At 39.9% G+C, this 27,773-nt stretch overlaps 1 protein-coding gene across 1 annotated transcript in view; it reads left to right on the top strand.

The window, feature by feature from the left end:
- Nucleotides 1–27,773, top strand: part of LIM2 (lens intrinsic membrane protein 2) — a 70,129-nt gene that overhangs the window by 19,464 nt on the left and 22,892 nt on the right. Inside the window, exon 3 of the mRNA XM_053690019.1 lies at nucleotides 21,998–22,132. Coding sequence (XP_053545994.1) covers nucleotides 21,998–22,132 — 135 coding nt within the window. The remainder of the gene's footprint in view (nucleotides 1–21,997; nucleotides 22,133–27,773) is intronic.

Genomic DNA, 27,773 nt, shown 5'->3' with positions numbered 1-27,773 from the left:
AGCGTGGGAACCCGCGCCGCCCGTAATTTCACGTCGCACATCGGGGTATTACATATACTGCGCCGTTAGATGCTAAACTGGCGTAAGTAGGACAAACTAGCGATCTTCTGAAATGTGCGCAAATACACATTTTAGTCGTTGCAAGTAACTTACGCCAGTATTTTCTTCACGGAAAGTGTCAATAAAGAGTAGTTTTATGCAAATTAGGCTAACACTCGTAAAAATTAACTGCTATTTCATATAAAAATGCGACACATAATTACGCTATTCAAAATTCATATATAAACCCATATATAAAGAGATGAAGGTAATACAATTATGATTTCCCAAGTATATGTCCACAATGTGATACAGTACCTACAAGCTCAATCCATTTGATTATGTTGTGGCTTCAAACTATTTAAAATACACAAATAAACCTTAAAAAAACAATATCATAGTATACTGTCCCTTTAACCTTGAGATGCTGCTTAAATGTATGTGTTTGTTAAGGCTTCCAGGGAGTTACGTTGCTTTTTTAGTCAGTGCAAGGGTTGCTGCGCCTGCAATATGTGGCGAGATGAGAATGGAGTAGATTTTCTGAATTCTGCGCGCGTATGTCCTTACGCTGTACAGGGAGTGCAGAATTATTAGGCAAATGAGTATTTTGACCACATCATCCTCTTTATGCATGTTGTCTTACTCCAAGCTGTATAGGCTCGAAAGCCTACTACCAATAAAGCATATTAGGTGATGTGCATCTCTGTAATGAGAAGGGGTGTGTTCTAATGACATCAACACCCTATATCAGGTGTGCATAATTATTAGGCAACTTCCTTTCCTTTGGCAAAATGGGTCAAAAGAAGGACTTGACAGGCTCAGAAAAGTCAAAAATAGTGAGATATCTTGCAGAGGGATGCAGCACTCTTAAAATTGCAAAGCTTCTGAAGCGTGATCATCGAACAATCAAGCGTTTCATTCAAAATAGTCAACAGGGTCGCAAGAAGCGTGTGGAAAAACCAAGGCGCAAAATAACTGCCCATGAACTGAGAAAAGTCAAGCGTGCAGCTGCCAAGATGCCACTTGCCACCAGTTTGGCCATATTTCAGAGCTGCAACATCACTGGAGTGCCCAAAAGCACAAGGTGTGCAATACTCAGAGACATGGCCAAGGTAAGAAAGGCTGAAAGACGACCACCACTGAACAAGACACACAAGCTGAAACGTCAAGACTGGGCCAAGAAATATCTCAAGACTGATTTTTCTAAGGTTCTATGGACTGATGAAATGAGAGTGAGTCTTGATGGGCCAGATGGATGGGCCCGTGGCTGGATTGGTAAAGGGCAGAGAGCTCCAGTCCGACTCAGACGCCAGCAAGGTGGAGGTGGAGTACTGGTTTGGGCTGGTATCATCAAAGATGAGCTTGTGGGGCCTTTTCGGGTTGAGGATGGAGTCAAGCTCAACTCCCAGTCCTACTGCCAGTTTCTGGAAGACACCTTCTTCAAGCAGTGGTACAGGAAGAAGTCTGCATCCTTCAAGAAAAACATGATTTTCATGCAGGACAATGCTCCATCACACGCGTCCAAGTACTCCACAGCGTGGCTGGCAAGAAAGGGTATAAAAGAAGAAAATCTAATGACATGGCCTCCTTGTTCACCTGATCTGAACCCCATTGAGAACCTGTGGTCCATCATCAAATGTGAGATTTACAAGGAGGGAAAACAGTACACCTCTCTGAACAGTGTCTGGGAGGCTGTGGTTGCTGCTGCACGCAATGTTGATGGTGAACAGATCAAAACACTGACAGAATCCATGGATGGCAGGCTTTTGAGTGTCCTTGCAAAGAAAGGTGGCTATATTGGTCACTGATTTGTTTTTGTTTTGTTTTTGAATGTCAGAAATGTATATTTGTGAATGTTGAGATGTTATATTGGTTTCACTGGTAAAAATAAATAATTGAAATGGGTATATATTTGTTTTTTGTTAAGTTGCCTAATAATTATGCACAGTAATATTCACCTGCACACACAGATATCCCCCTAAAATAGCTAAAACTAAAAACAAACTAAAAACTACTTCCAAAAATATTCAGCTTTGATATTAATGAGTTTTTTGGGTTCATTGAGAACATGGTTGTTGTTCAATAATAAAATTAATCCTCAAAAATACAACTTGCCTAATAATTCTGCACTCCCTGTATATTGGATACCAAATTGCGCGTCTGTTCTATGTTAGTCTATGGTTAAAAAAAATATGTCCGAAGGGTGAAATATATGCGCGTAACTTGTATGCTACGCCGTATATATAATACCAAAATCGCGTAAAATCTGGCGTTGCCGGCTTTTGCGGGCAACGCTGCATATGTAATGGAGGCCCAGATTAGTATTAGATGTCATTTTTGAAGCAGTAGAAATAGTACAATTTACTGTATGCTGACATACATATCATTAACATGCACTGTTTCAATCTGTAATATTAAATATTGACATACATAACATAGATAACAACTTGAGCACTATTGATAGCTCAGGGTGCAATATCCATACTGCGACCCTGTGCAAAGAATAGTTTTCCAGCAAGCCACATAGAAGTCTATTATGTGAGGGACTTAGCACTGCCATGCTGTGCAACCTCCAGATGTTAGTTAGTGCACCCAAGGCTTTGAAAAGCAAGAATGTAAGTTTAGAAGCTGGACAATTTTTGGCTCAGCACTCTGGATAGCACTTGTTTAATGGTTGGTGCATTTAGCCACCAATCAGCAAGCACAAACCAGGTTGTGAACCAAAAATGGGCCAGCTTCTATCTGAATCATGAAAGAAAAAAATTGGGTTCAGTGTCCCTTTAAAGGAACATAAACATCCAAAAAATGCTTAACATTTTATTATTTCACTAAAACTATCTTTTCGGCACCTGCAAATGGGTTTAACGCATAGTTAAACAATGCAATGCACTACTGAAACCTAGATGAACACATGGGGGCCAAATTATCATAGTGCGAGCAGACATGATCCGCTATAGCGGACCATGTCTGCAGCACATCAATAAATGCTGACAGCATACGCTATCGGCATTTATCATTGCACAAGCATTTCTCGTGAAATGCTTGTGCAATGCCGCCCCCTGCATATTCGCATCCAATCGGCCGCTAGCAGGGGGTGTCAATCAACCCGATCGTATCAGGTTGAATACCATTTGCATATAGACATGATGCGTATACTGGAATGTTTGCCTAATAGCATTATTGACACTTTTAATGTTTTAAAAGTATGTTTGTTTTTTTTAAATATGTATTGATTTTAAAAGAATGTTTTCCAGTTTGTTGAGATATATATCTGCAATCAAGAAGAAGACTACAGGTTTCTATTAGAAGGACTTATGTCATCTTCTATAAGGGATTTCAACAGTTCTCACACTATAAACCATGAAATTGCTCCATGGCAATGTTGTAGTCAAAAAAGTATGTACAAACAAGACAGTGCTTTTGTGATTGAGTTTTCAAAAAGAAACATACTTTCGTGACTGGTTGGAATTGCTTCTTCATGACCGCAAAGTCAAAACATGTTGACAACAGTGAATTTTCGAGTTCTTGCAGTTACATTATTGAACTTCCAGTCACAAAGGGGCAAACCCGTTAGAGTGTTCAATAATGTAGGCACAAGAACTGGAAAACCCACTGGGGCATATGTATCAAGCTCTGATTGGAGCTTGATGCCCCGTGTTTCTGGCGAGCCTGCAGGCTCGCCAGAAACAGCAGTTATGAAGCAGCGGTCACAAAGACCGCTGCTTCATAACCTGTCCGCCTGCTCTGAGCAGGCGGACACACATCACCGGAAATCAACCCGATCGAATACGATCGGGTTGATTGACACCCCCCTGCTGGCGGCCTATTGGCCGCGAGTCTGCAGGGGGCGGCGTTGCACCAGCAGCTCTTGTGAGCTGCTGGTGCAATGCTGAATACGGAGAGCGTATTGCTCGCCGTATACACCGAGGTCTAGCGGACGTGATCCACAGTGTTGGATCAGGTCCGCCAGACCTTGATAACTAGAGGCCATAGTCTTGAATCTGCTTTAACGTTACATCACAAAGGCAAGATCTCGTTTGAAAGCCCCATCATGAAAGCACATCCTTTTAAAAACCTGGTCATGAAAGCGCGTCTTTTTTAAAACCTAATCACGAAAGCGCAATCTGTTTTTTCCGTTATTTTTGCTCCTATTGACCTCTCCTTGGCACCAAGCAATATAATCTCCTATGCCTCGATATGGACACCTTCAAAGGGAAAACAACCTTCAGTAGTGTAGTATGTATCTGATTGAGTATTTTAAAAAGAGATTTTGTATGAAATCATGGGATTTGAAGTAAAGAATGTATCCTCGTCGATAAATATAAAAAACAAATATCCATTTAAGCCATCTGTGAGTTCCTTCCTTTTAGTGTCTCCATTTTGCCATACGTACTACACTATTGTGGCTTCTTTTCCTTTTGAGGGTGTCCATATCGAGGCACAGGTGGAGAAGAGAAGCTAGCACCACTGTGTTCTTATACAAGTTTGGGAGTTCAGCAAGGGGAATGAATGAGGAAGACTGTGTCCTATCCTTAAAGGGAAGTTATTTTTATTTCCTTTGAATTGCATCAGTGAGTTGTATCTTGCCAAACTGGAAAATGGTTCTCTTAAAATTGAAAAAAAAAAAAACAATTGGTTAGATTACGAGTTGTGCATTAAGGTAAAAAGCAGCTTTAACAGGTCCTAACGCTACTTTTTTACGTCCGCTGCTATTACGAGTCTTGCAGGTATAGGTGTACCGCACACTTTTTTGGCCTTACCGCAAACCTACTTACGTAAATTTCGTAAAGGCTTTTTTCTATGGGACTTCCATAGCGCCGGTATTACGAGTTTGTCCTGGGAGGCCAAAAAGTGAGCGGTACACCCTCTACCGCCAAGATTCCTAACGCATTTTAAAGTCAATAGTTATGAGTTTTACACTACAAAGCCGTTGCATAAAACTCATAACTAAAGTTCTAAAAAGTACACTAACACCCATAAACTACCTATTAACCCCTAAACCGAGGCCCTCCCGCATCGCAAACACTAGTTAAATATTATTAACCCCTAATCTGTCGCCCCTAACATCGTCGCCACCTACATTATACTTAATAACCCCTGATCTGCCGTCCCCAACGTCGCCGCCACTATTCTAAATGTATTAACCCTTTAAACCTAAGTCTAACCCTAACACCCCCTAACTTAAATATAATTTAAATAAATCTAAATAAAATTAATATCATTAACTAAATTATTCCTATTTAAAACTAAATACTTACCTGTAAAATAAACCCTAAGCTAGCTACAATATAACTAATAGTTACATCGTATCTAGCTTAGGGTTTATTTTTATTTTACAGGCAAGTTTGTATTTATTTTAACTAGGTAGAATAGTTACTAAATAGTTATTAACTATTTAATAACTACCTATCTCAAATAAATACAAATTGACCTGTAAAATAAAACCTAACCTAAGTTACAATAACACCTAACACTACACTACAATTAAATAACTTACCTAAATTAAATACAATTAAATAAATTAAATACAATTAGCTAAATTACAAAAACAAACAAACACTAAATTACAGAAAATAAAAAACAAATTACAAGATATTTAAACTAATTACACCTAATCTAAGAGCCCTATCAAAATTAAAAAAAACCCTAGCCTAAATCAATAGCCCTTAAAATTGCCTTTTGCGGGGCATTGCCCCAAAGAAATCAGCTCTTTTACCTGAAAAAAAAATTACAAACAAACCCCAACAGTAAAACCCACCACCCACACAAAGAACCCCCCAAATAAAACCCTAACTAAAAAAAACTAAGCTCCTCATTGCCCTGAAAAGGGCATTTGTATGGGCATTGCCCTTAAAAGGGCATTTAGCTCTATTGCTGCCCAAAGCCCTAAACTAAAAAAAAAAACACCCAATACACCCTTAAAAATCCTAACACTAACCCCCGAAGATTCACTTACCGGGAGAAGTCTTCATCCAAGCGGCAAGATGTCCTCAATGCAGCCGGCAGAAGTGGTCCTCCAGACGGGCAGAAGTGGTCCTCCAGCAGTGATGTGCAGTGAGGTCAGAGGCTGGTGAGGCACTAGATATGATACGCCGGAGAAACACATGTACAGAGGGCCGCATGTACCCCCAACAGGGCAGGTTTAAATGATAGCTGAACCAGTGCACAGGTGACATAATCAGGTGATGGGTGAGAGCAAGTTAGTAACCACTGAGTTACTGATCAGCTGATTACTTCACCTGTGCACTGATTTGGCTATAATGAAAACCTGGCCTGTTGGGGGTACTTGAGGACCATTGTTGAGAAACACTGCACTAAAGTACCAGCTCATCGGAAATGTATTGATTACCTGTAGACTAAAGCACACATACTCTGCTCACTGACACCCACACACACTCTGCTCACATACACACTCACACAGTTCTGTGGCACAGTGCTAGTTACTAAGCAATTAGAATGATACACAATCTCTTCTCTACTCACTACTGTATTGTAAAAATAGAAATAATTTACCATGCAAGTTTTACACAAAGTTATCAATACTGCCAACACAGCTGCTGCAATATGGTGTTCATATTTACGTGCACATCCCACTTAGGTATGCTCTTTAACAAAGGACACCAAAGGATACCAAAAGAATGAAGTACATAATAATAAAAGTAAAATAGAAAGTTTTTTGGATTTTTTTTTTTGTGCGCAATTTCTATCTGAATGATGGAAATGTAATTATGACTTTCATGTTCCTTTCAAAAACTAATTTGATTTGCAGACATGGGGCCAGTAACAGTTGATGCTAATTCTCAAAATATAAATAACTAGAAAAGTCTATTAAAATAGCTTGCTCTACCTCAATCATGAAAGTTTAATTTTAAATGTCTCCTTTTGACTATGTGTTTAACCAGTTACTTTACAGTGGCATTATTTCTAAAAACATTTAACTGCAATAATTACATATATTTTTAAATGACTCATTATCTCCTTTTTATTAATATAATCTTGTATAAAAGCAGCACATATTAAAAACACAATGCAACAACTTCCAATTGATTTGTGAATTACAAGTTAACAGCAGTCTTTAAATAAATGGAGACACAGAGAAAAATAAAAATAGATACTGCATCCTCTGACTGAACAGACATAACATATATGGAGTTTGGACCTAATTAAATCAAATAACCATGAAAAAGGGAGGCTTAGCAATATTCAATGTCAAAAACTTTAATTTAAATAATGTGGACACTGCACACTTAACTTCAAACTCTTGGTTTTAAATTATGGATTAAAATTTGAATTGACCCTTTGACTTCCTGTAAGTATTGGGTTATGCTTATTTACTGTCCCCCCTGTTAATCAGCTGTATCTGAACGCAATTCAACAAAAACACTAAACCACATTCATTAAATTATCATTTTCACTAACAGAATCCATTTCAGCACTTACTACAATAAAATGTGGCTGAAACACTGCTCTCTCTGCCTCTTTCCCTTTCCTGCTCTGTAAGGATTCAGGAAGTGACAGTGGAACATTCCACTGCACTTAGAGGGGAAGAACAGAACTCTCTTTTTCACTTTAGCAAAGCTGTCAGCTTCACAGGACAGCAATAAAATAAATGAAAGTTGTTTTTTTTCCGTTTTTGTTTTGTTTTATATGATTTAACATCCAGCCCCAACCCTAAATTCCACTTACTAATGCCTCTCACTGGATTGGGTCAGCCCAAATGGGACTGCCTCAAATAAGCAGATAATGGGCCATGCAATGATCTTAACGACTTTCATCCAGTAGATGGCGCAGCATGTTGTGTAATGGTGGACAGACCTGCTTGTGCCTCTCCATTGCACAACATGTAGTTGTGAAAAAAAAAAATGCTGGGGGAAAAAAATAGCAATTTTGTTTATTTTTTTAAAGCCAATAAAAAAAAAATATTTATTTTTGCCCATATGAGAGGTGAAGCACTGCCTCACCTGCCTCTAGTGACTGTACATCACTGTCCTCCAGATGGGCAGAAGTCTTCATGCAGACGACATCTTCTATCTTCATTCTTCCGATGCGGAGCAGCTCCATCTTCAAGACATCTGGCCAATAGAATGCAAGGTCAATAGGATTTTTTCTACCTTAATTCCGATTGGCTGATAGAATTCTATCAGCCAATCTGAGTCTAAGGGATGCCATCTTGGATGACGTCACTTAAAGGTACATTCATTCCATAGAAGCCGTCGATTGAAGAGGATGCTCTTTGCCGGATGTCTTGAAGATGGAACCGCTCCACGTCAGAAGGATGAAGATAGAAGATGCCGTCTGGATGAAGACTTCTGCCCGTCTGGAGGACCACTTCTGCCGGCTTCGTTGAGGACATCTTGCCGCTTGGATGAAGACTTCTCCCGGTAAGTGAATCTTCGGGGGTTAGTGTTAGGATTTTTAAGGGTGTATTGGGTGGGTTTTATTTTTAGATTAGGGCTTTGGACAGCAATAGAGCTAAATGCCCTTTTAAGGGCAATGCCCATCCAAATGCCCTTTTCATGGCAATGGGGAGCTTAGGTTTTTTTAGTTAGGGTTTTATTTGGGGGATTGATTGTGTGGGTGGTGGGTTTTACTGGGGGTTGTTTTTATTTTTTTGTCAGGTAAAAGAACTGATTTCTTTGGGGCAATGCCCCGCAAAAGGCCCTTTTAAGGGCTATTGATAGTTTAGGCTAGGGTTTTTATTTATTTTTTGGGGGGGGGGCTTTTTTATTTTGATAGGGCTCTTAGATTAGGTGTAATTAGTTAAAAATCTTGTATTTTTTTATTTTTTGTAATTTAGTGTTTGTTTTTTGCAATTTAGCTAATTGTATTTAATTTATTTAATTGTATTTAATTTAGGTAAGTTATTTAATTGTAGTGTAGTGTTAGGTGTTAGTGTAACTTAGGTTAGGTTTTTATTTTACAGGTTAATTTGTATTTATTTTAGCTAGGTAGTTATTAAATAGTTAATAGCTATTTAGTTACTATTCTACCTAGTTAAAATAAATACAAACTTGCCTGTAAAATAAAAATAAACCCTAAGATAGCTACAATGTAACTATTAGTTATATTGTATCTAGCTTAGGGTTTATTTTATAGGTAAGTATTTAGTTTTAAATAGGAATAATTTAGTTAATGATATTAATTTTATTTAGATTTATTTAAATTTAAGTTAGGGGGTGTTAGGGTTAGACTTAGGTTTAGGGGTTAATAAATTAAGAATAGTGGCAGTAATGTTGAGGGCGGCAGATTAGGGGTTAATAAATGTAGGTAGGTTGCGGCGATGTTAGGGGCAGCAGATTAGGGGTTAATAAATATAATGTAGGTGTCTGCGATGTTGGGTGCAGTAGATTAGGGGTTAATAAATATAATGTAGGTGGCGGCTATGTCCGGAGCGGCAGATTAGGGGTTAATAAGTATAATGCAGGTATCGGCGATGTCGGGGGCGGCAGATTAGGGGTTAATAAGTGTAAGGTTAGGGGTGTTTAGACTCAGGGTTCATGTTAGGGTGTTAGGTGTAAAAATAACTTTAGTTTCCCCATAGGAATCAATGGGGCTGTGTTACTGAGTTTTACGCTGCTTTTTTGCAGGTGTTAGACTTTTTCTCAGCCGACTCTCCCCATTGATGTTTAGGGGAAATCGTGCACGAGCACGTACAACCAGCTCACCGCTCACTTATGCAGTGCTGGTATTGGAGTGCAGTATGGAGCACAATTTTTCTCTATGCTTACTTCTTGCCTGTTAACACCGGGTTGATAAAAATCCGTAATACCAGCACTGTAGGAAAGTGAACGGTGAGAAAAAACTGCAAGTTAGCAACGCACCCCTCATAACGCAAAACTCGTAATCTAGGCAAATACTTTTTAACTAATTAAAAGTGTCAATATATTACTTGAGCAAACATGCCCAAAATGCCCATCATGTCTATATACAAATGACTATATAAAAAATTCTAGATCTTGGGGTCCTGACCTCACTTTCACTTGAGATCCCCTTAGCTGTACAGAATATCATGTACTCAATACTTATACTGTACATACTGTATGTAAAAGTGTGCTCTGCCTACTGCAGACGGACTATACAATAGCGATGAATAGAACTTTAATGAATCAATACCATGTTTGCAAGTGCACCCCTAAAATGTCACCTGTGGTCATTTCAGCATGACTAGCACATGTACAACATACTGGAATGATTTCAAATTGTCTCCTAATTTTGTAAAGATGTCAAAAAAGCAATTTTGGGGCTTTATCATGTGCCTTTAGGTGTCAAATTAGATAAGTGTAAAATATTCTCGAAAATCTGTTGAAAGGTATAAGGAAAATGGTTTGAGATTGCAGAGAACTTTTCGGCTCCATGTTAAAATAAGTGAACGTGACTCCGGGAAATAGACGTAAATATGCTTTTGTAATCGCGCTGAAATGAAGGCTGAAAACCAACTAAAATAAAGGCTCATAGATTGTGATCAAGCCCTATGTGTTCAACCCCTGCAAAGGGGTAAATTCATAGTTACAGTCAGCTCCAGAGCAGCAGTGAACCACTAAGACCTAGCTGGACATATCTGGTAAGCCGGTGACAAGAAGAATATGTGTATAGCTACCAATTGCCAATTTGCTCCCATTTGTGAATATGGTGCTCCTGAGCCAAGTTAGGTGTACTTTTCAACAAACGACATCAAGAGCACAAAGAAATTTGATAGGGAGTAAATTGAAAAGTCTGTTAAAATGGCAATTTTGACATTCATAACATAAGTAATTTTTTAGATGAAAATTTTACAAATGTAATAGATTTTTAAACAACTACCTTTTACTTATTTTATCAAATTTACTTTGTTCTCTTTGTATCATTTATTGAAAAAGTCATACCTAGCTAGGCTCAGAAACAGCAGTACATTATTGAAAGCTATGTGGTGATTGGTTGCTGCACAAATATGCATTTTGTCATTTGCTCTTCCAAAGTGTTCAGCTATATTTTGTATTCTTCTGTGTGGACCAGGCACAACCATTATGCATTTCATAAAGTTTTTTATCAGTATGCAAATGTACATCTTTCAGCTATATTAGTTATAAATAAAGTTTTTCTCGGTATGCAAATGTACATCTTTCTGCTATATTAGTTATAAATATACACCTAGATTATGAGTTTTGTGTTAGAGGCTGTGCGGTGCTAATGAGCAGTTTATGCTCACCGCTCACTTACAGACAGCACTGGTATTACAGGTTTTTACAAACCAGACAAGAAGTGAGCGTTGAGCAAAATTTTGCTCATTACTGCACTCCAATACCAGCGCTGCTTACGTTAGCAGTGAGCTGGTGTAACGTGCTCGTGCATGATTTCCCCATAGGAATCAACAGGGAGAGCCGGCTGAAAAAAATCTAACACCTGCAAAAAAGCAGTGTAAAACTCCTTAACGCAGCCCCATTGATTCCTATGGGGAAATACATTTTATGAAAACACCTAACATGAACCCCGAGTCTAAAAACCCCTAATCTTACACTTATTAACCCCCTAATCTGCCGCCCCCGACATCGCCGACACCTACATTATAATTATTAACCCCTAATCTGCCACTCCGGACACCGCCGCCACCTACATTATACTTATGAACCCCTAATCTGCTGCCCCCAACATCGCCGACACCTACATTATATTTATTAACCCCTAATCTGTCGCCCCCAATGTCGACGCAACCTACCTACACTTTTTAACCCCTAATCTGCCGCCCCCAACGTCGCCGCCACTATAATAAACATATTAACCCCTAAACCGCCGCACCCCGCCTCGCAAACATTAGTTAAATATTATTAACCCCTAATCTGATGGCCCTAACATCGCCGACACCTACCTACATTTATTAACCCCTAATCTGCTGCCCTCAATGTCACCGCCACTATATTAAAGTTATCAACCCCTAAACCTAAGTCTAACCCTAAACCTAACACCCCCTAACTTAAATATAATTAAAATAAATAAAAATTCCTATCATTAACTAAATTACTCCTATTTAAAACTAAATACTTACCTATAAAATAAACCCTAAGCAGAGTTACATTGTAGCTAGCTTAGGGTTTATTTTATATTACAGGCAAGTTTGTATTTATTTTAACTAGGTAGAATAGTTATTAGTTATTAACTATTTAATAACTACCTAGATAAAATAAATACAAAAGTACCTGTAAAATAAAACCCAACCTAAGTTACAATTACACCTAACACTACACTATAATTAAATTATTTCCATAAATTAAATACAATTAAATACAATTAAATAAAATTATCTAAAGTACAAAAAAGCAAACACTAAATTACAGAAAATAATAAACAAATTACAAGATTTTTAAACTAATTACACTTAATCTAATCCCCCTAACAAAATAAAAAAGCCCCCCCAATATAAAAAAAGCCCTACCCTACACTAAATTACAAATTACCCTTAAAAGGGCCTTTTGACGGGCATTGCCCCAAAATAATCAGCTCTTTTACCTGTAAAACAAATTACAAATCCCCCCCCAACATTAAAACCCACCACCCACACAACCAACCCTACTCTAAAACCCACCCAATACCCCCTTAAAAAACCTAATACTAACCCCTTGAAGATCACCTTACCGGGAGAAGTCTTCATTCAACCGGGCTGAAGTCCTCAACGAAGCCGGGAGAAGTCTTCATCCAAGCCGGGCGAAGTGGTCCTCCAGACGGGCAGAAGTCTTCATCCAGACGGCATCTTCTATCTTCATCCATCCGGCACGGAGCGGGTCCATCTTCAAGACATCCGATGCGGAGCATCCTCTTCATCCGACGGCTCTTCTGGAATGAAGGTTCCTTTAAATGACGTCATCCAAGATGGCGTCCCTTCAATTCCGATTGGCTGATAGGATTCTATCAGCCAATTGGAATTAAGGTAGAAAAAATCCTATTGGCTGATGCAATCAGCCAATAGGATTGAGCTGGCATTCTATTGGCTGCCAATAGAATGCCAGCTCAATCCTATTGGCTGATTGCGTTGGGGGCGGCAGATGTTAGGGTAGGTAGGTGTCGGCGATGTTAGGGACGGCAAATTAGGGGTTAATAATATATAACTAATGTTTGCGAGGCAGGAGTGCGGCGGTTTAGGGGTTAATATATTTATTATAGTGGCGGCGATGTCCGGCTCGGCAGATTAGGGATTCAAATAATTTTTTAGTGTTTGTGATGCGGGAGGGCCTCGGTTTAGGGGTTAATAGGTAGTTTATGGGTGTTAGTGTACTTTTTAGTCCTTTAGTTAAGAGTTTTATGCTACGGCGTTGTAGTGTAAAACTCTTAACTACTGACTTTAAAATGCGGTACCAGTCTTGACAGGAGAGGGTCTACCGCTCACTTTTTGGCAGACTCGTAATACCGGCACTATGCAAGTCCCATTGAAAAAAGAGGATACGCAATTTAAGTAAGTGTATTTGTGGTATTTCCTAGTATGGCCAAAAAAAGTGAGCGGTGAGCCTGTACCTTCAAGACTCGTAATACCAGCGGGCATTAAAAAGCAGCATTAGGACCTCTGAACGCTGCTTTTTTAACCTAACACACAACTCGTAATCTAGCCGAAAGTTTTTATCAGTGTGCAAATAATATACATCTTTCAGCTATATTAGTTATAAAACATAATTTATGTAAGAACTTACCTGATAAATTCATTTCTTTCATATTAACAAGAGTCCATGAGCTAGTGACGTATGGGATATACATTCCTACCAGGAGGGGCAAAGTTTCCCAAACCTTAAAATGCCTATAAATACACCCCTCACCACACCCACAAATCAGTTTAACGAATAGCCAAGAAGTGGGGTGATAAGAAAAAAAGTGCGAAGCATATAAAATAAGGAATTGGAATAATTGTGCTTTATACAAAAAAATCATAACCACCACAAAAAAGGGTGGGCCTCATGGACTCTTGTTAATATGAAAGAAATGAATTTATCAGGTAAGTTCTTACATAAATTATGTTTTCTTTCATGTAATTAACAAGAGTCCATGAGCTAGTGACGTATGGGATAATGACTACCCAAGATGTGGATCTTTCCACACAAGAGTCACTAGAGAGGGAGGGATAAAATAAAGACAGCCAATTCCTGCTGAAAATAATCCACACCCAAAATAAAGTTTAACAAAAAACATAAGCAGAAGATTCAAACTGAAACCGCTGCCTGAAGAACTTTTCTACCAAAAACTGCTTCAGAAGAAGAAAACACATCAAAATGGTAGAATTTAGTAAAAGTATGCAAAGAGGACCAAGTTGCTGCTTAGCAGATCTGGTCAACCGAAGCTTCATTCCTAAACGCCCAGGAAGTAGATACTGACCTAGTAGAATGAGCTGTAATTCTCTGAGGCGGAATTTTACCCGACTCAACATAGGCAAGATGAATTAAAGATTTCAACCAAGATGCCAAAGAAATGGCAGAAGCTTTCTGGCCTTTCCTAGAACCGGAAAAGATAACAAATAGACTAGAAGTCTTACGGAAAGATTTCGTAGCTTCAACATAATATTTCAAAGCTCTAACAACATCCAAAGAATGCAATGATTTCTCCTTAGAATTCTTAGGATTAGGACATAATGAAGGAACCACAATTTCTCTACTAATGTTGTTGGAATTCACAACTTTAGGTAAAATTCAAAAGAAGTTCGCAACACCGCCTTATCCTGATGAAAAATCAGAAAAGGAGACTCACACGAAAGAGCAGATAATTCAGAAACTCTTCTAGCAGAAGAGATGGCCAAAAGGAACAAAACTTTCCAAGAAAGTAATTTAATGTCCAATGAATGCATAGGTTCAAACGGAGGAGCTTGAAGAGCTCCCAGAACCAAATTCAAACTCCAAGGAGGAGAAATTGACTTAATGACAGGTTTTATACGAACCAAAGCTTGTACAAAACAATGAATATCAGGAAGAATAGCAATCTTTCTGTGAAAAAGAACAGAAAGAGCGGAGATTTGTCCTTTCAAAGAACTTGCGGACAAACCCTTATCTAAACCATCCTGAAGAAACTGTAAAATTCTCGGTATTCTAAAAGAAAAATGATGAGAAAGACACCAAGAAATATAAGTCTTCCAGACTCTATAATATATCTCTCGAGATACAGATTTACGAGCCTGTAACATAGTATTAATCACGGAGTCAGAGAAACCTCTATGACCAAGAATCAAGCGTTCAATCTCCATACCTTTAAATTTAAGGATTTCAGATCCGGATGGAAAAAAGGACCTTGTGACAGAAGGTCTGGTCTTAACGGAAGAGTCCATGGTTGGCAAGATGCCATCCGGACAAGATCCGCATACCAAAACCTGTGAGGCCATGCCGGAGCTGTTAGCAGAACAAACGAGCATTCCCTCAGAATCTTGGAGATTACTCTTGGAAGAAGAACTAGAGGCGGAAAGATATAGGCAGGATGATACTTCCAAGGAAGTGATAATGCATCCACTGCCTCCGCCTGAGGATCCCGGGATCTGGACAGATACCTGGGAAGTTTCTTGTTTAGATGAGAGGCCATCAGATCTATCTCTGGGAGCCCCCACATTTGAACAATCTGAAGAAATACCTCTGGGTGAAGAGACCATTCGCCCGGATGCAACGTTTGGCGACTGAGATAATCCGCTTCCCAATTGTCTACACCTGGGATATGAACCGCAGAGATTAGACAGGAGCTGGATTCTGCCCAAACCAAAATTCGAGATACTTCTTTCATAGCCAGAGGACTGTGAGTCCCTCCTTGATGATTGATGTATGCCACAGTTGTGACATTGTCTGTCTGAAAACAAATGAACGATTCTCTCTTCAGAAGAGGCCAAAACTGAAGAGCTCTGAAAACTGCACGGAGTTCCAAGATATTGATCGGTAATCTCACCTCCTGAGATTCCCAAACTCCTTGTGCCGTCAGAGATCCCCACACAGCTCCCCAACCTGTGAGACTTGCATCTGTTGAAATTACAGTCCAGGTCGGAAGAACAAAAGAAGCCCCCTGAATTAAACGAAGGTGATCTGTCCACCATGTTAGAGAGTGCCGAACAATCGGTTTTAAAGATATTAATTGATATATCTTCGTGTAATCCCTGCACCATTGGTTCAGCATACAAAGCTGAAGAGGTCGCATGTGAAAACGAGCAAAGGGGATCGCGTCCGATGCAGCAGTCATAAGACCTAGAATTTCCATGCATAAGGCTACCGAAGGGAATGATTGAGACTGAAGGTTTCGACAGGCTGTAATCAATTTTAGACGTCTCTTGTCTGTTAAAGACAGAGTCATGGACACTGAATCTATCTGGAAACCCAGAAAGGTTACCCTTGTTTGAGGAATCAAAGAACTTTTTGGTAAATTGATCCTCCAACCATGATCTTGAAGAAACAACACAAGTCGATTCGTATGAGACTCTGCTAAATGTAAAGACTGAGCAAGTACCAAGATATCGTCCAAATAAGGAAATACCACAATACCCTGTTCTCTGATTACAGACAGAAGGGCACCGAGAATCTTTGTGAAAATTCTTGGAGCTGTAGCAAGGCCAAACGGTAGAGCCACAAATTGGTAATGCTTGTCTAGAAAAGAGAATCTCAGGAACTGATAATGATCTGGATGAATCGGAATATGCAGATATGCATCCTGTAAATCTATTGTGGACATATAATTCCCTTGCTGAACAAAAGGCAATATAGTCCTTACAGTTACCATCTTGAACGTTGGTATCCTTACATAACGATTCAATAATTTTAGATCCAGAACTGGTCTGAAGGAATTCTCCTTCTTTGGTACAATGAAGAGATTTGAATAAAACCCCATCCCCTGTTCCGGAATTGGAACTGGCATAATTACTCCAGCCAACTCTAGATCTGAAACACAATTCAGAAATGCTTGAGCTTTCACTGGATTTACTGGGACATGGGAAAGAAAAAATCTCTTTGCAGGAGGTCTCATCTTGAAACCAATTCTGTACCCTTCTGAAACAATGTTCTGAATCCAAAGATTGTGAACAGAATTGATCCAAATTTCTTTGAAAAAACGTAACCTGCCCCCTACCAGCTGAACTGGAATGAGGGCCGTACCTTCATGTGAACTTAGAAGCAGGCTTTGCCTTTCTAGCAGGCTTGGATTTATTCCAGACTGGAGATGGTTTCCAAACTGAAACTGCTCCTGAGGACGAAGGATCAGGCTTTTGTTCTTTGTTGAAACGAAAGGAACGAAAACGATTGTTAGCCCTGTTTTTACCTTTAGACTTTTTATCCTGTGGTAAAAAAGTTCCTTTCCCACCAGTAACAGTTGAAATAATAGAATCCAACTGAGAACCAAATAATTTGTTTCCCTGGAAAGAAATGGAAAGTAGAGTTGATTTAGAAGCCATATCAGCATTCCAGGTCTTAAGCCATAAAGCTCTTCTGGCTAAGATAGCCAGAGACATAAACCTAACATCAACTCTAATAATATCAAAAATGGCATCACAGATGAAATTATTAGCATGCTGGAGAAGAATAATAATATCATGAGAATCACGATTTGTTACTTGTTGCGCTAGAGTTTCCAACCAAAAAGTTGAAGCTGCAGCAACATCAGCCAATGATATAGCAGGTCTAAGAAGATTACCTGAACATAGATAAGCTTTTCTTAGAAAAGATTCAATTTTTCTATCTAGAGGATCCTTAAACGAGGTACCATCTGACGTAGGAATGGTAGTACGCTTAGCAAGGGTAGAAATAGCCCCATCAACTTTAGGGATTTTGTCCCAAAATTCTAACCTGTCAGGCGGAACAGGATATAATTGCTTAAAACGTTTAGAAGGAGTAAATGAATTACCCAATTTATCCCATTCCTTAGAAATTACTGCAGAAATAGCATTAGGAACAGGAAAGACTTCTGGAATAACCGCAGGAGCTTTAAAAACCTTATCCAAACGTATAGAATTAGTATCAAGAGGACTAGAATCCTCTATTTCTAAAGCAATTAGTACTTCTTTAACCCCTTAACGACCGAGGACGTGCAGGGTACGTCCTCAAAAAAAAGGCAGTTAACGCCTGAGGACGTACCCTGCACGTCCTCGGTTTGGAAAGCAGCTGGAAGCGATCCTGCTCGCTTCCAGCTGCTTTCCGGTTATTGCAGTGATGCCTCGATATGGAGGCATCCTGCAATAACTTTTTTAAGCCATCCGGTGCAGAGAGAGCCACTCTGTGGCCCTCTCTGCACCGGAGATCGGTGGTTCCCGGCGTTGGTGGGTGGGAGCCGGACCGGGAGGCGGGTGGCGGCCATCGATGGCCCTGGTTATGTGCAGGGGGGGCGGGATCGTGGGCGGGGATGAGCGGGGGCGCGCACGGGCGCGTGCGCGTGCACGGGAGGGCGGGGGCGGGCGCGTGCACGGGGAGGGAGCGGGTGGGAACCGCTACACTACAGAAAATGAGTTAGTAAAAATGTTTAAATGCCCTAATATTTTTTAAAAAAAAAAAAGATCAGCAAGGTGGTGGGGGTTTGTCTGTGTGGGGGGGAAGCTACACTACAGAAAAAAGACAAATAAATATAAAAAAAGCCCTTTTTTTTTGCAAACTGGGTACTGGCAGACAGCTGCCAGTACCCAAGATGGCCCCCAATGAGGCAGAGGGGATGGTCAGAGAGCGGTTTTGGGGGGGATCAGGGAGGTTGGGGGCTAAGGGGGGGATCCTACACCCTAGCATATGTAAATATGCTAAAAAAAAAATTATTTATTTTTTAAAAAACCCTTTTATTTTAGTACTGGCAGAAAGTCTGCCAGTACTTAAGATGGCGGGGACAATTGTGGGGTGGGGGAGGGAAGGGAGCTGTTTGGGAGGGATCAGGGGGTGGGATGTGTCAGGTGGGAGGCTGATCTCTACACTAAAGCTAAAATTAATCCTGCAAGCTCCCTACAAACTCCCTAATTAACCCCTTCACTGCTAGCCAGAATACACGTGTGAGGCGCAGCAGGATTTAGCGGCCTTCTAATTACCAGAAAGCAACGCCAAAGTCATATATGTCTGCTATTTCTGAACAAAGGGGATCCCAGACAAGTATTTACAACCATTTGTGCCATAATTGCACAAGCTGTTTGTAAATTATTTCAGTGAGAAACCTAAAATTGTGAAAAATTTAACTTTTTTTTCAATTTGATCGCATTTGGCGGTGAAATGGTGGCATGAAATATACCAAAATGTGCCTAGATCAATACTTGGGGTTGTCTACTATACTACACTAAAGCTAAAATTAACCCTACAAGCTCCCTAAAAGCTCCCTAATTAACCCCTTAACTGCTGGGCATAATACACTTGTGGTGCGCAGTGGCATTTAGCGGCCTTCTAATTACCAAAAAGCAACGCCAAAGCCATATATGTCTGCTATTTCTGAACAAAGGGGATCCCAGAGAAGAATTTACAACCATTTATGCCATAATTGCACAAGTTGTTTGTAAATAATTTCAGTGAGAAACCAAAAGTTTGTGAAAAAATTTGTGAAAAAGTGAACGATTTTTTGTATTTGATCGCATTTGGCGGTGAAATGGTGGTATGAAATATACCAAAATTGTCCTAGATCAATACTTTGGGATGTCTACTAAAAAAAAATATATACATGTCAAGGGATATTCAGGGATTCCTGAAAGATATTAGTGTTCTAATGTAACTAGCGCTAATTTTGGAAAAAAGTGGTTTGGAAATAGCAAAGTGCTACTTGTATTTATGGCCCTATAACTTGCACAAAAAGCAAAGAACATGTAAAAATTGGGTATTTCTAAACTCAGGACAAAATTTAGAAACTATTTAGCATGGGTGTTTTTTGGTGGTTGTAGATATGTAACAGATTTTGGGGGTCAAAGTTAGAAAAAGTGTGTTTTTTTCAATTTTTCCTCATATTTTATATTTTTTTTTATAGTAAATTATAAGATATGATGAAAATAATGGTATCTTTAGAAAGTCCATTTAGTGGCGAGAAAAACGGTATATAATATGTGTGGGTACAGTAAATGAGTAAGAGGAAAATTACAGCTAAACACAAACACCGCAAAAATGTAAAAATAGCCTTGGTCCCAAACGGACAGAAAATGGAAAAGTGCTCTGGTCACTAAGGGGTTAAGTAAAGAGCGAATAAATTCCATCTTAAATAAATATGAAGATTTATCAGCATCAATCTCTGAGATAGAATCCTCTGAACCAGAAGAGTCCAAAGAATCAGAATGATGGTGTTCATTTAAAAATTCATCTGTAGAGAGAGAAGATTTAAAAGACTTTTTACGTTTACTAGAAGGAGAAATAACAGACAAAGCCTTCTTTATGGATTCAGAAACAAAATCTCTTATGTTATCAGGAACATTCTGCACCTTAGATGTTGAGGGAACTGCAACAGGCAATGGTACATCACTAAAGGAAATATTATCTGCTTTAACAAGTTTGTCATGACAATTATTACAAACAACAGCTGGAGGAATAGCTACCAAAAGTTTACAGCAGATACACTTAGCTTTGGTAGATCCAGCAGGCAGTGGTTTTCCTGTAGTATCTTCTGGCTCAGATGCAACGTGAGACATCTTGCAATATGTAAGAGAAAAAACAACATATAAAGCAAAATAGATCAAATTCCTTATAAGACAGTTTCAGGAATGGGAAAAAAATGCCAAACATCAAGCTTCTAGCAACCAGAAGCAAATGAAAAATGAGACTGAAATAATGTGGAGACAAAAGCGACGCCCATATTTTTTGGCGCCAAATAAGACGCCCACATTATTTGGCGCCTAAATGCTTTTGGCGCCAAAAATGACGCCACATCCGGAACGCCGACATTTTTGGCGCAAAATAACGTCAAAAATGACGCAACTTCCGGCGACACGTATGACGCCGGAAACGGAAAAGAATTTTTGCGCCAAAAAAGTCCGCGCCAAGAATGACGCAATAAAATGAAGCATTTTCAGCCCCCGCGAGCCTAACAGCCCACAGGGAAAAAAGTCAAATTTTTGAGGTAAGAAAAAAATATGATAATTTAAAGCATAATCCCAAATATGAAACTGACTGTCTGGAAATAAGGAAAGTTGAACATTCTGAGTCAAGGCAAATAAATGTTTGAATACATATATTTAGAACTTTATAAATAAAGTGCCCAACCATAGCTTAGAGTGTCACAGAAAATAAGACTTACTTACCCCAGGACACTCATCTACATGTTTGTAGAAAGCCAAACCAGTACTGAAACGAGAATCAGTAGAGGAAATGGTAAATATAAGAGTATATCGTCGATCTGAAAAGGGAGGTAAGAGATGAATCTCTACGACCGATAACAGAGAACCTTATGAAATAGATCCCGTAGAAGGAGATCACTGCATTCAATAGGCAATACTCTCTTCACATCCCTCTGACATTCACTGCACGCTGAGAGGAAAACCGGGCTCCAACTTGCTGCGAAGCGCATATCAACGTAGAATCTAGCACAAACTTACTTCACCACCTCCCTTGGAGGCAAAGTTTGTAAAACTGATTTGTGGGTGTGGTGAGGGGTGTATTTATAGGCATTTTAAGGTTTGGGAAACTTTGCCCCTCCTGGTAGGAATGTATATCCCATACGTCACTAGCTCATGGACTCTTGTTAATTACATGAAAGAAATAAAGTTTTTATCAGTATGCAAATGTACATCTTTCAACTGTATTAGTTATAAATAAAGTTTTTATCAGTATGCAAATTTACATCTTTCAGCTGTATTAGTTATAAATAAAGTTTTTATCAATAGTTTGCTATAACCTTATCGTACAATTAGCTTAATAGCCCACATCATTCCTTCAAGGGGCAATTCATTGTGAGAAAATGTCCCTGATACTTATATTAACTTCTTATCACATCTTATTTTCTAAAGCATTAATTCTTTTATTCAACATGTTCTTAAATATCACTTATATTAACCGTTTTAACTCCTAATTATATTTTATTCCTCATTCTCACATATTCTTGTTTCTGACTCTAGCACTGTTTGTCTTGCTGGCCATGGCAATCTATACTGGCGTAACAGTGAATTTCCTGGGGAAGCGTATTGGTGACTGGCGTTTTTCGTGGTCCTATATCCTTGGATGGGTGGCTTTGCTTATGACCTTTTTTGCTGGTAAGACCTTCCTGTGTGACAATGTGCATGAATCTTTAATTTCACTGCAGGAGGGAAACTTAGGATAGTTCTAGAGCAATTTGGACATTTTTTCTTTGTTTTTTTTTACATTTAGGTAATTTTGTCTACATTTGCTATTATAACTGTAGCAAGCCGTAGATAGCACTAGCTGAATCTAAATAGTATCGATATGCAGCTTTTATTTGGTATTGCCTAACAATCGGCTAGATTACGAGTTTTGCGTTATGAGTGGAAAAAGCAGCGTTATGGCTCTTTTTCACTACCGCTGGTATTACGAGTTTTGCAGGTACAGCTGTACCGCACACTTTTTTGGCCGTAACGCAACGTAACTACCGCAGCTTTCAAAAAGTCCTTTTTCAATGGGACTTCCACAGCACCGGTATTACGAGTTTGCCTGGCAGGCTAAAAAGTGAGCGGTACAGCCTATACCGTCAAGATCCGTACCGTAAACTGAAAGTCAGTAGTTATGAGTGCTACGCTACAAAGCTGTAGCATACAACTCATAACTAAAGTGCTAAAAAGTACACTAACACCCATAAACTACCTATTAAAACCTAAACCGAGGCCCTCCCGCAAACACTAAAATACAATTATTAACCCCTAATCTGCCGCTCCCGACATCGCCGCTACTATAATAAACATATTAACCCCTAAACTGCAGTACTCCCGCATTGCAAACACTAGTTAAATATTATTCACCCCTAATTTGCTGTCCCTAACATCGCCGCAACCTACATTACTGTTGTTAACCTCTAATATGCTGCACCCAAAATTACCGCCACTATACTAAAGTTATAAACCCCTAAACCTAACCCTAAGTCTAACCCTAACACCCACTAACTTTAATATAATTAAAATAGATCTAACTAAAAATTACTATTATTATAATTATTATATTATAATAATTCCTATTTAAAACTAAATACTCACCTGTAAAATAAACCCTAAGCTAGCTACAATATAACTAATAGTTACATTGGCCTCTAGTTATCAACGCGTCTACTTTACCTGCCTTCGCCGGCCCAATACGCCCGCCTAAGCTCGCCTACCATTGCCGCCGCGGACCTGAATACGTTCGCCAAAGTTATCAATAAAGCTGTCAAAAAGCCGCGCACCAAGTACGGGGCGATGAGCAGCGGACTGTGATAGTTATCACTCATCCGATCTCGCTGCTCTTCGGCTTTTTTACAGCTTTATTGACAAGCTGTAACTAAGCACCCACACTAACTACACTGTTCTACCCCCTATACCGGCACCCCCGGAGCCCCCCACAACTAAATAAAATTATTAACCCCTAAACCGCAGCTCCTAGACCCTGCCGCAACTATAATAAATGTATTAACCCCTAAACCGCCACTCCCGGACACCGCCGCCACCTACATAATACCTAGTAACCCCTATCCTGCCCCCCCTATACCGCCGCCACCTATAATAAAGTTATTAACCCCTATCCTGCGGATCCCGGACCCCGCTGCAACTAAATAAATAGTTTAACCCCAAAACCGCCGCTCCCGGACCCCGCCGCAACCTATATTAAACTTATTAACCCCTAATCTGCCCCCCTAAACCGTCGCCACCTATAATAAATTTATTAACCCCTATCCTGACCCCCCCTACACCGCCGCCACTGTAATAAAATTATTAACCCCTAAACCTAAGTCTAACCCTAACACCCCCCTAACTTAAATATTAATTAAATAAATCTAAATAATATTTCTCTTATTAACTAAATTAATCCTATTTAAAACTAAATACTTACCTTTAAAATAAACCCTAATATAGCTACAATATAAATAATAATTATATTGTAGCTATCTTACGGCTAGATTTGGAGTTTTGTCGGTAACGACCCGAAAAACTAACGCCCGCGTTTTACTGGCCGCACCATAAAAATAACTCTGGTATCGAGAGTCCACATAAAGGCTGCGTTAGGCTCCAAAAAAGGAGCGTAGAGCATTTTTAACGCAGCTTCAACTCTCGATACCAGAGTTGCTTACGGACGCGGCCAGCCTCAAAAACGTGCTCGTGCACGATTCTCCCATAGGAAACAATGGGGCTGTTTGAGCTGAAAAAAAACCTAACACCTGCAAAAAAGCCGCGTTCAGCTCCTAACGCAGCCCCATTGTTTGCTATGCGGTAACCCTTCCGACGTCTGCACTTAACACTCTAACATGTACCCCGAGTCTAAACACCCCTAACCTTACACTTATTAACCCCTATTCTGCCGCCCCCGCTATCGCTGACCCCTGCATATTATTATTAACCCCTAATCTGCCGCTCCGTAAACCGCCGCTACTTACATTATCCCTATGTACCCCTAATCTGCTGCCCTAACATCGCCGACCCCTATATTATATTTATTAACCCCTAATCTGCCCCCCACAACGTCGCCTCCACCTGCCTACACTTATTAACCCCTAATCTGCCGACCGGACCGCACCGCTATTATAATAAAGTTATTAACCCCTAATCCGCCTCACTAACCCTATAATAAATAGTATTAACACCTAATCTGCCCTCCCTAACATCGCCGACACCTAACTTCAATTATTAACCCCTAATCTGCCGACCGAATCTCGCCGCTATTCTAATAAATGTATTAACCCCTAAAGCTAAGTCTAACCCTAATACTAACACCCCCCTAAGTTAAATATAATTTAAATCTAACGAAATTAATTAACTCTTATTAAATAAATTATTCCTATTTAAAGCTAAATACTTACCTGTAAAATAAATCCTAATATAGCTACAATATAAATTATAATTATATTATAGCTATTTTAGGATTTATATTTATTTTACAGGTAACTTTGTATTTATTTTAACCAGGTACAATAGCTATTAAATAGTTAAGAACTATTTAATAGCTAAAATAGTTAAAATAATTACAAATTTACCTGTAAAAGAAATCCTAACCTAAGTTACAAATAAACCTAACACTACACTATCAATAAATTAATTAAATAAACTACCTACAATTACCTACAATTAACCTAACACTACACTATCAATAAATTAATTAAATACAATTGCTACAAATAAATACAATTAAATAAACTAGCTAAAGTACAAAAAATAAAAAAGAACTAAGTTACAAAAAATAAAAAAATATTTACAAACATAATAAAAATATTACAACAATTTTAAACTAATTACACCTACTCTAAGCCCCCTAATAAAATAACAAAGCCCCCCAAAATAAAAAAATGCCCTACCCTACTCTAAATTACTACAGTTCAAAGCTCTTTTACCTTACCAGCCCTGAACAGGGCCCTTTGCGGGGCATGCCCCAAGAAATACAGCTCTTTTGCCTGTAAAAAAAAACATACAATACCCAAGCCCCCCAACATTACAACCCACCACCCACATACTCCTAATCTAACCCAAACCCCGCTTAAATAAACCTAACACTAAGCCCCTGAAGATCATCCTACCTTGTCTTCACCATACCAGGTTCACCGATCGGTCCAGAAGAGCTCCTCCGATGTCCTGATCCAAGCCCAAGCGGGGGGCTGAAAAGGTCCATGATCCGGCTGAAGTCTTCATCCAAGCGGGGCAGAAGAGTTCTTCCATCCGATTGAAGTCTTCATCCAAGCGGCATCCATCCGGAGCGAAGCGGCAGCATCCTGAAGACCTCCACCGCGGAACATCCATCCTGGCCGACGACTGAACGACGAATGACGGTTCCTTTAAATGACGTCATCCAAGATGGCGTCCCTCGAATTCCGATTGGCTGATAGGATTCTATCAGCCAATCGGAATTAAGGTAGGAATATTCTGATTGGCTGATGGAATCAGCCAATCAGAATCAAGTTCAATCCGATTGGCTGATCCAATCAGCCAATCAGATTGAGCTTGCATTCTATTGGGTTAAAAAAATTTAATCGACAGAAAAGTCGCAAATAAGATACTCCAGGTTCAAAAGGGCTCTCTAGTCATGGCCGGGGATTTGAACGTAGCCCTTGACCCTTGCATTGACTGCTCCCTAGGCCGAGGCAGTGTACCCCTCAAAACCATCCAAGACATAACCACGACCACCCACAAACTTACCCTGATAGACATTTGGCGGGTGAAACATCCAGGCCAACGCGACTACACGTTTTTCTCTAACCCACACAGGTGCTACTCACGTATAGACTATATTTTCACTGACCAGATCACCTACAGCCTAGTGAGGGACGCCGACATAGAACCCATTAGTTGGACAGATCATGCCATGGTGTCAACCATATTAAACTGGTCAGATAGGCCCCTCTCCCCTTATGTGTGGAGGCTCGATGAATCACTGCTAAAAAGACCTGAGTTGTCCACACGCTTGGCAGAGAAACTAAAAGAATATTTTGAACTAAACAATACACCAGATATAGCACCGCACACCCTATGGGAGGCCCACAAATGTGTAATTAGAGGCGAAATAATTAAACACAAAGCACAGCTGACTAAACAATACCGAGAATCATATAGGTCCGCGACACAGAGCATTCGTGACATAGAGCTACAGCACAAAATGTCCCCCCAAGAGAAGAACTTAACAGATAAACTGAGACAGGCGAGGAATGACTTAAATAGACTAATCTATAAAGAAGCTCAAACGAAGGCATTCTTCCTGAAAAAAATGTACCTAGCTACCTCCAATAAGATAGGCCCCTCCCTAGCTAAATCTCTCAAGGAACAAAAACTCAGCTCCTACATACACAGTCTAATCGACTCTGCCGGCCATCAAGCCCTTAGCAGCCACCAAATCGTGGACCAATTCAGGTCTTTCTACAACAACTTATACAACCTACCGAGCCCCCCACTCGCGGCCACCCCACAGGCGCGGGAACAGTACATTGGAGAAGCCGCCCTACCGGTACTCCCCCCAGAGCTATCAGAAACCCTGGAAGCCCCAATAACTACCTCAGAGGTACTCCTAGCAATAAAATCCCTTCCACTACGCAAGAGCCCTGGGCCCGATGGGTTCACCAACATATACTATAAACAGTTTAGACAGCTATTAGCCCCACACCTAACCTCCATGTTCGCTACAATAGATAAGCAGGTACCATGGCCCAAACACACCTTAGAAGCCCATATCATTGTTTTGCCAAAGGCGGACAGGGACCCCCAAAAAGTGGAAAATTATAGACCTATCTCGCTACTAAATTCTGATATCAAACTTTACGCAAAAATATTAGCGACACGACTGAACACAATCCTTCCCGAAATCATCCATGTAGACCAAACAGGGTTCATTCCCAGAAGGGAAGCACGAGACAATACCATCCGGGTACTCCACCTAATAGAACAGTCCAGCCGGTCTAACGCACCGTCAATTGTAATATCAACCGACGCTGAAAAAGCCTTTGACCGGCTGGACTGGGAATTTCTCCATTCTTGTCTGTCCGCCTTTGGCATAGGAAGGGTAATGATCCAAAGAATTCTCAGCCTATACTCCCAACCCTCGGCACGGGTTAAGGCCAATGGTATTCTCTCTGACAGCTTCGAGATAAGAAATGGGACGAGGCAGGGATGCCCCTTGTCTCCACTCCTTTTCGCCATCTCAATGGAAGTCCTGGCCTCTCAGATCAGAAATAACCCCAACATTACAGGATTAGAGCTAGGTCCTAACACATATAAA

This window comes from Bombina bombina, chromosome 8 (genome assembly GCF_027579735.1).
Source record: "Bombina bombina isolate aBomBom1 chromosome 8, aBomBom1.pri, whole genome shotgun sequence".
NCBI classification, from domain to species: domain Eukaryota; kingdom Metazoa; phylum Chordata; class Amphibia; order Anura; family Bombinatoridae; genus Bombina; species Bombina bombina.
The sequence above is the reverse complement of the archived record's forward strand: the minus strand, read 5'-3'. Positions and strand labels throughout refer to the sequence as shown.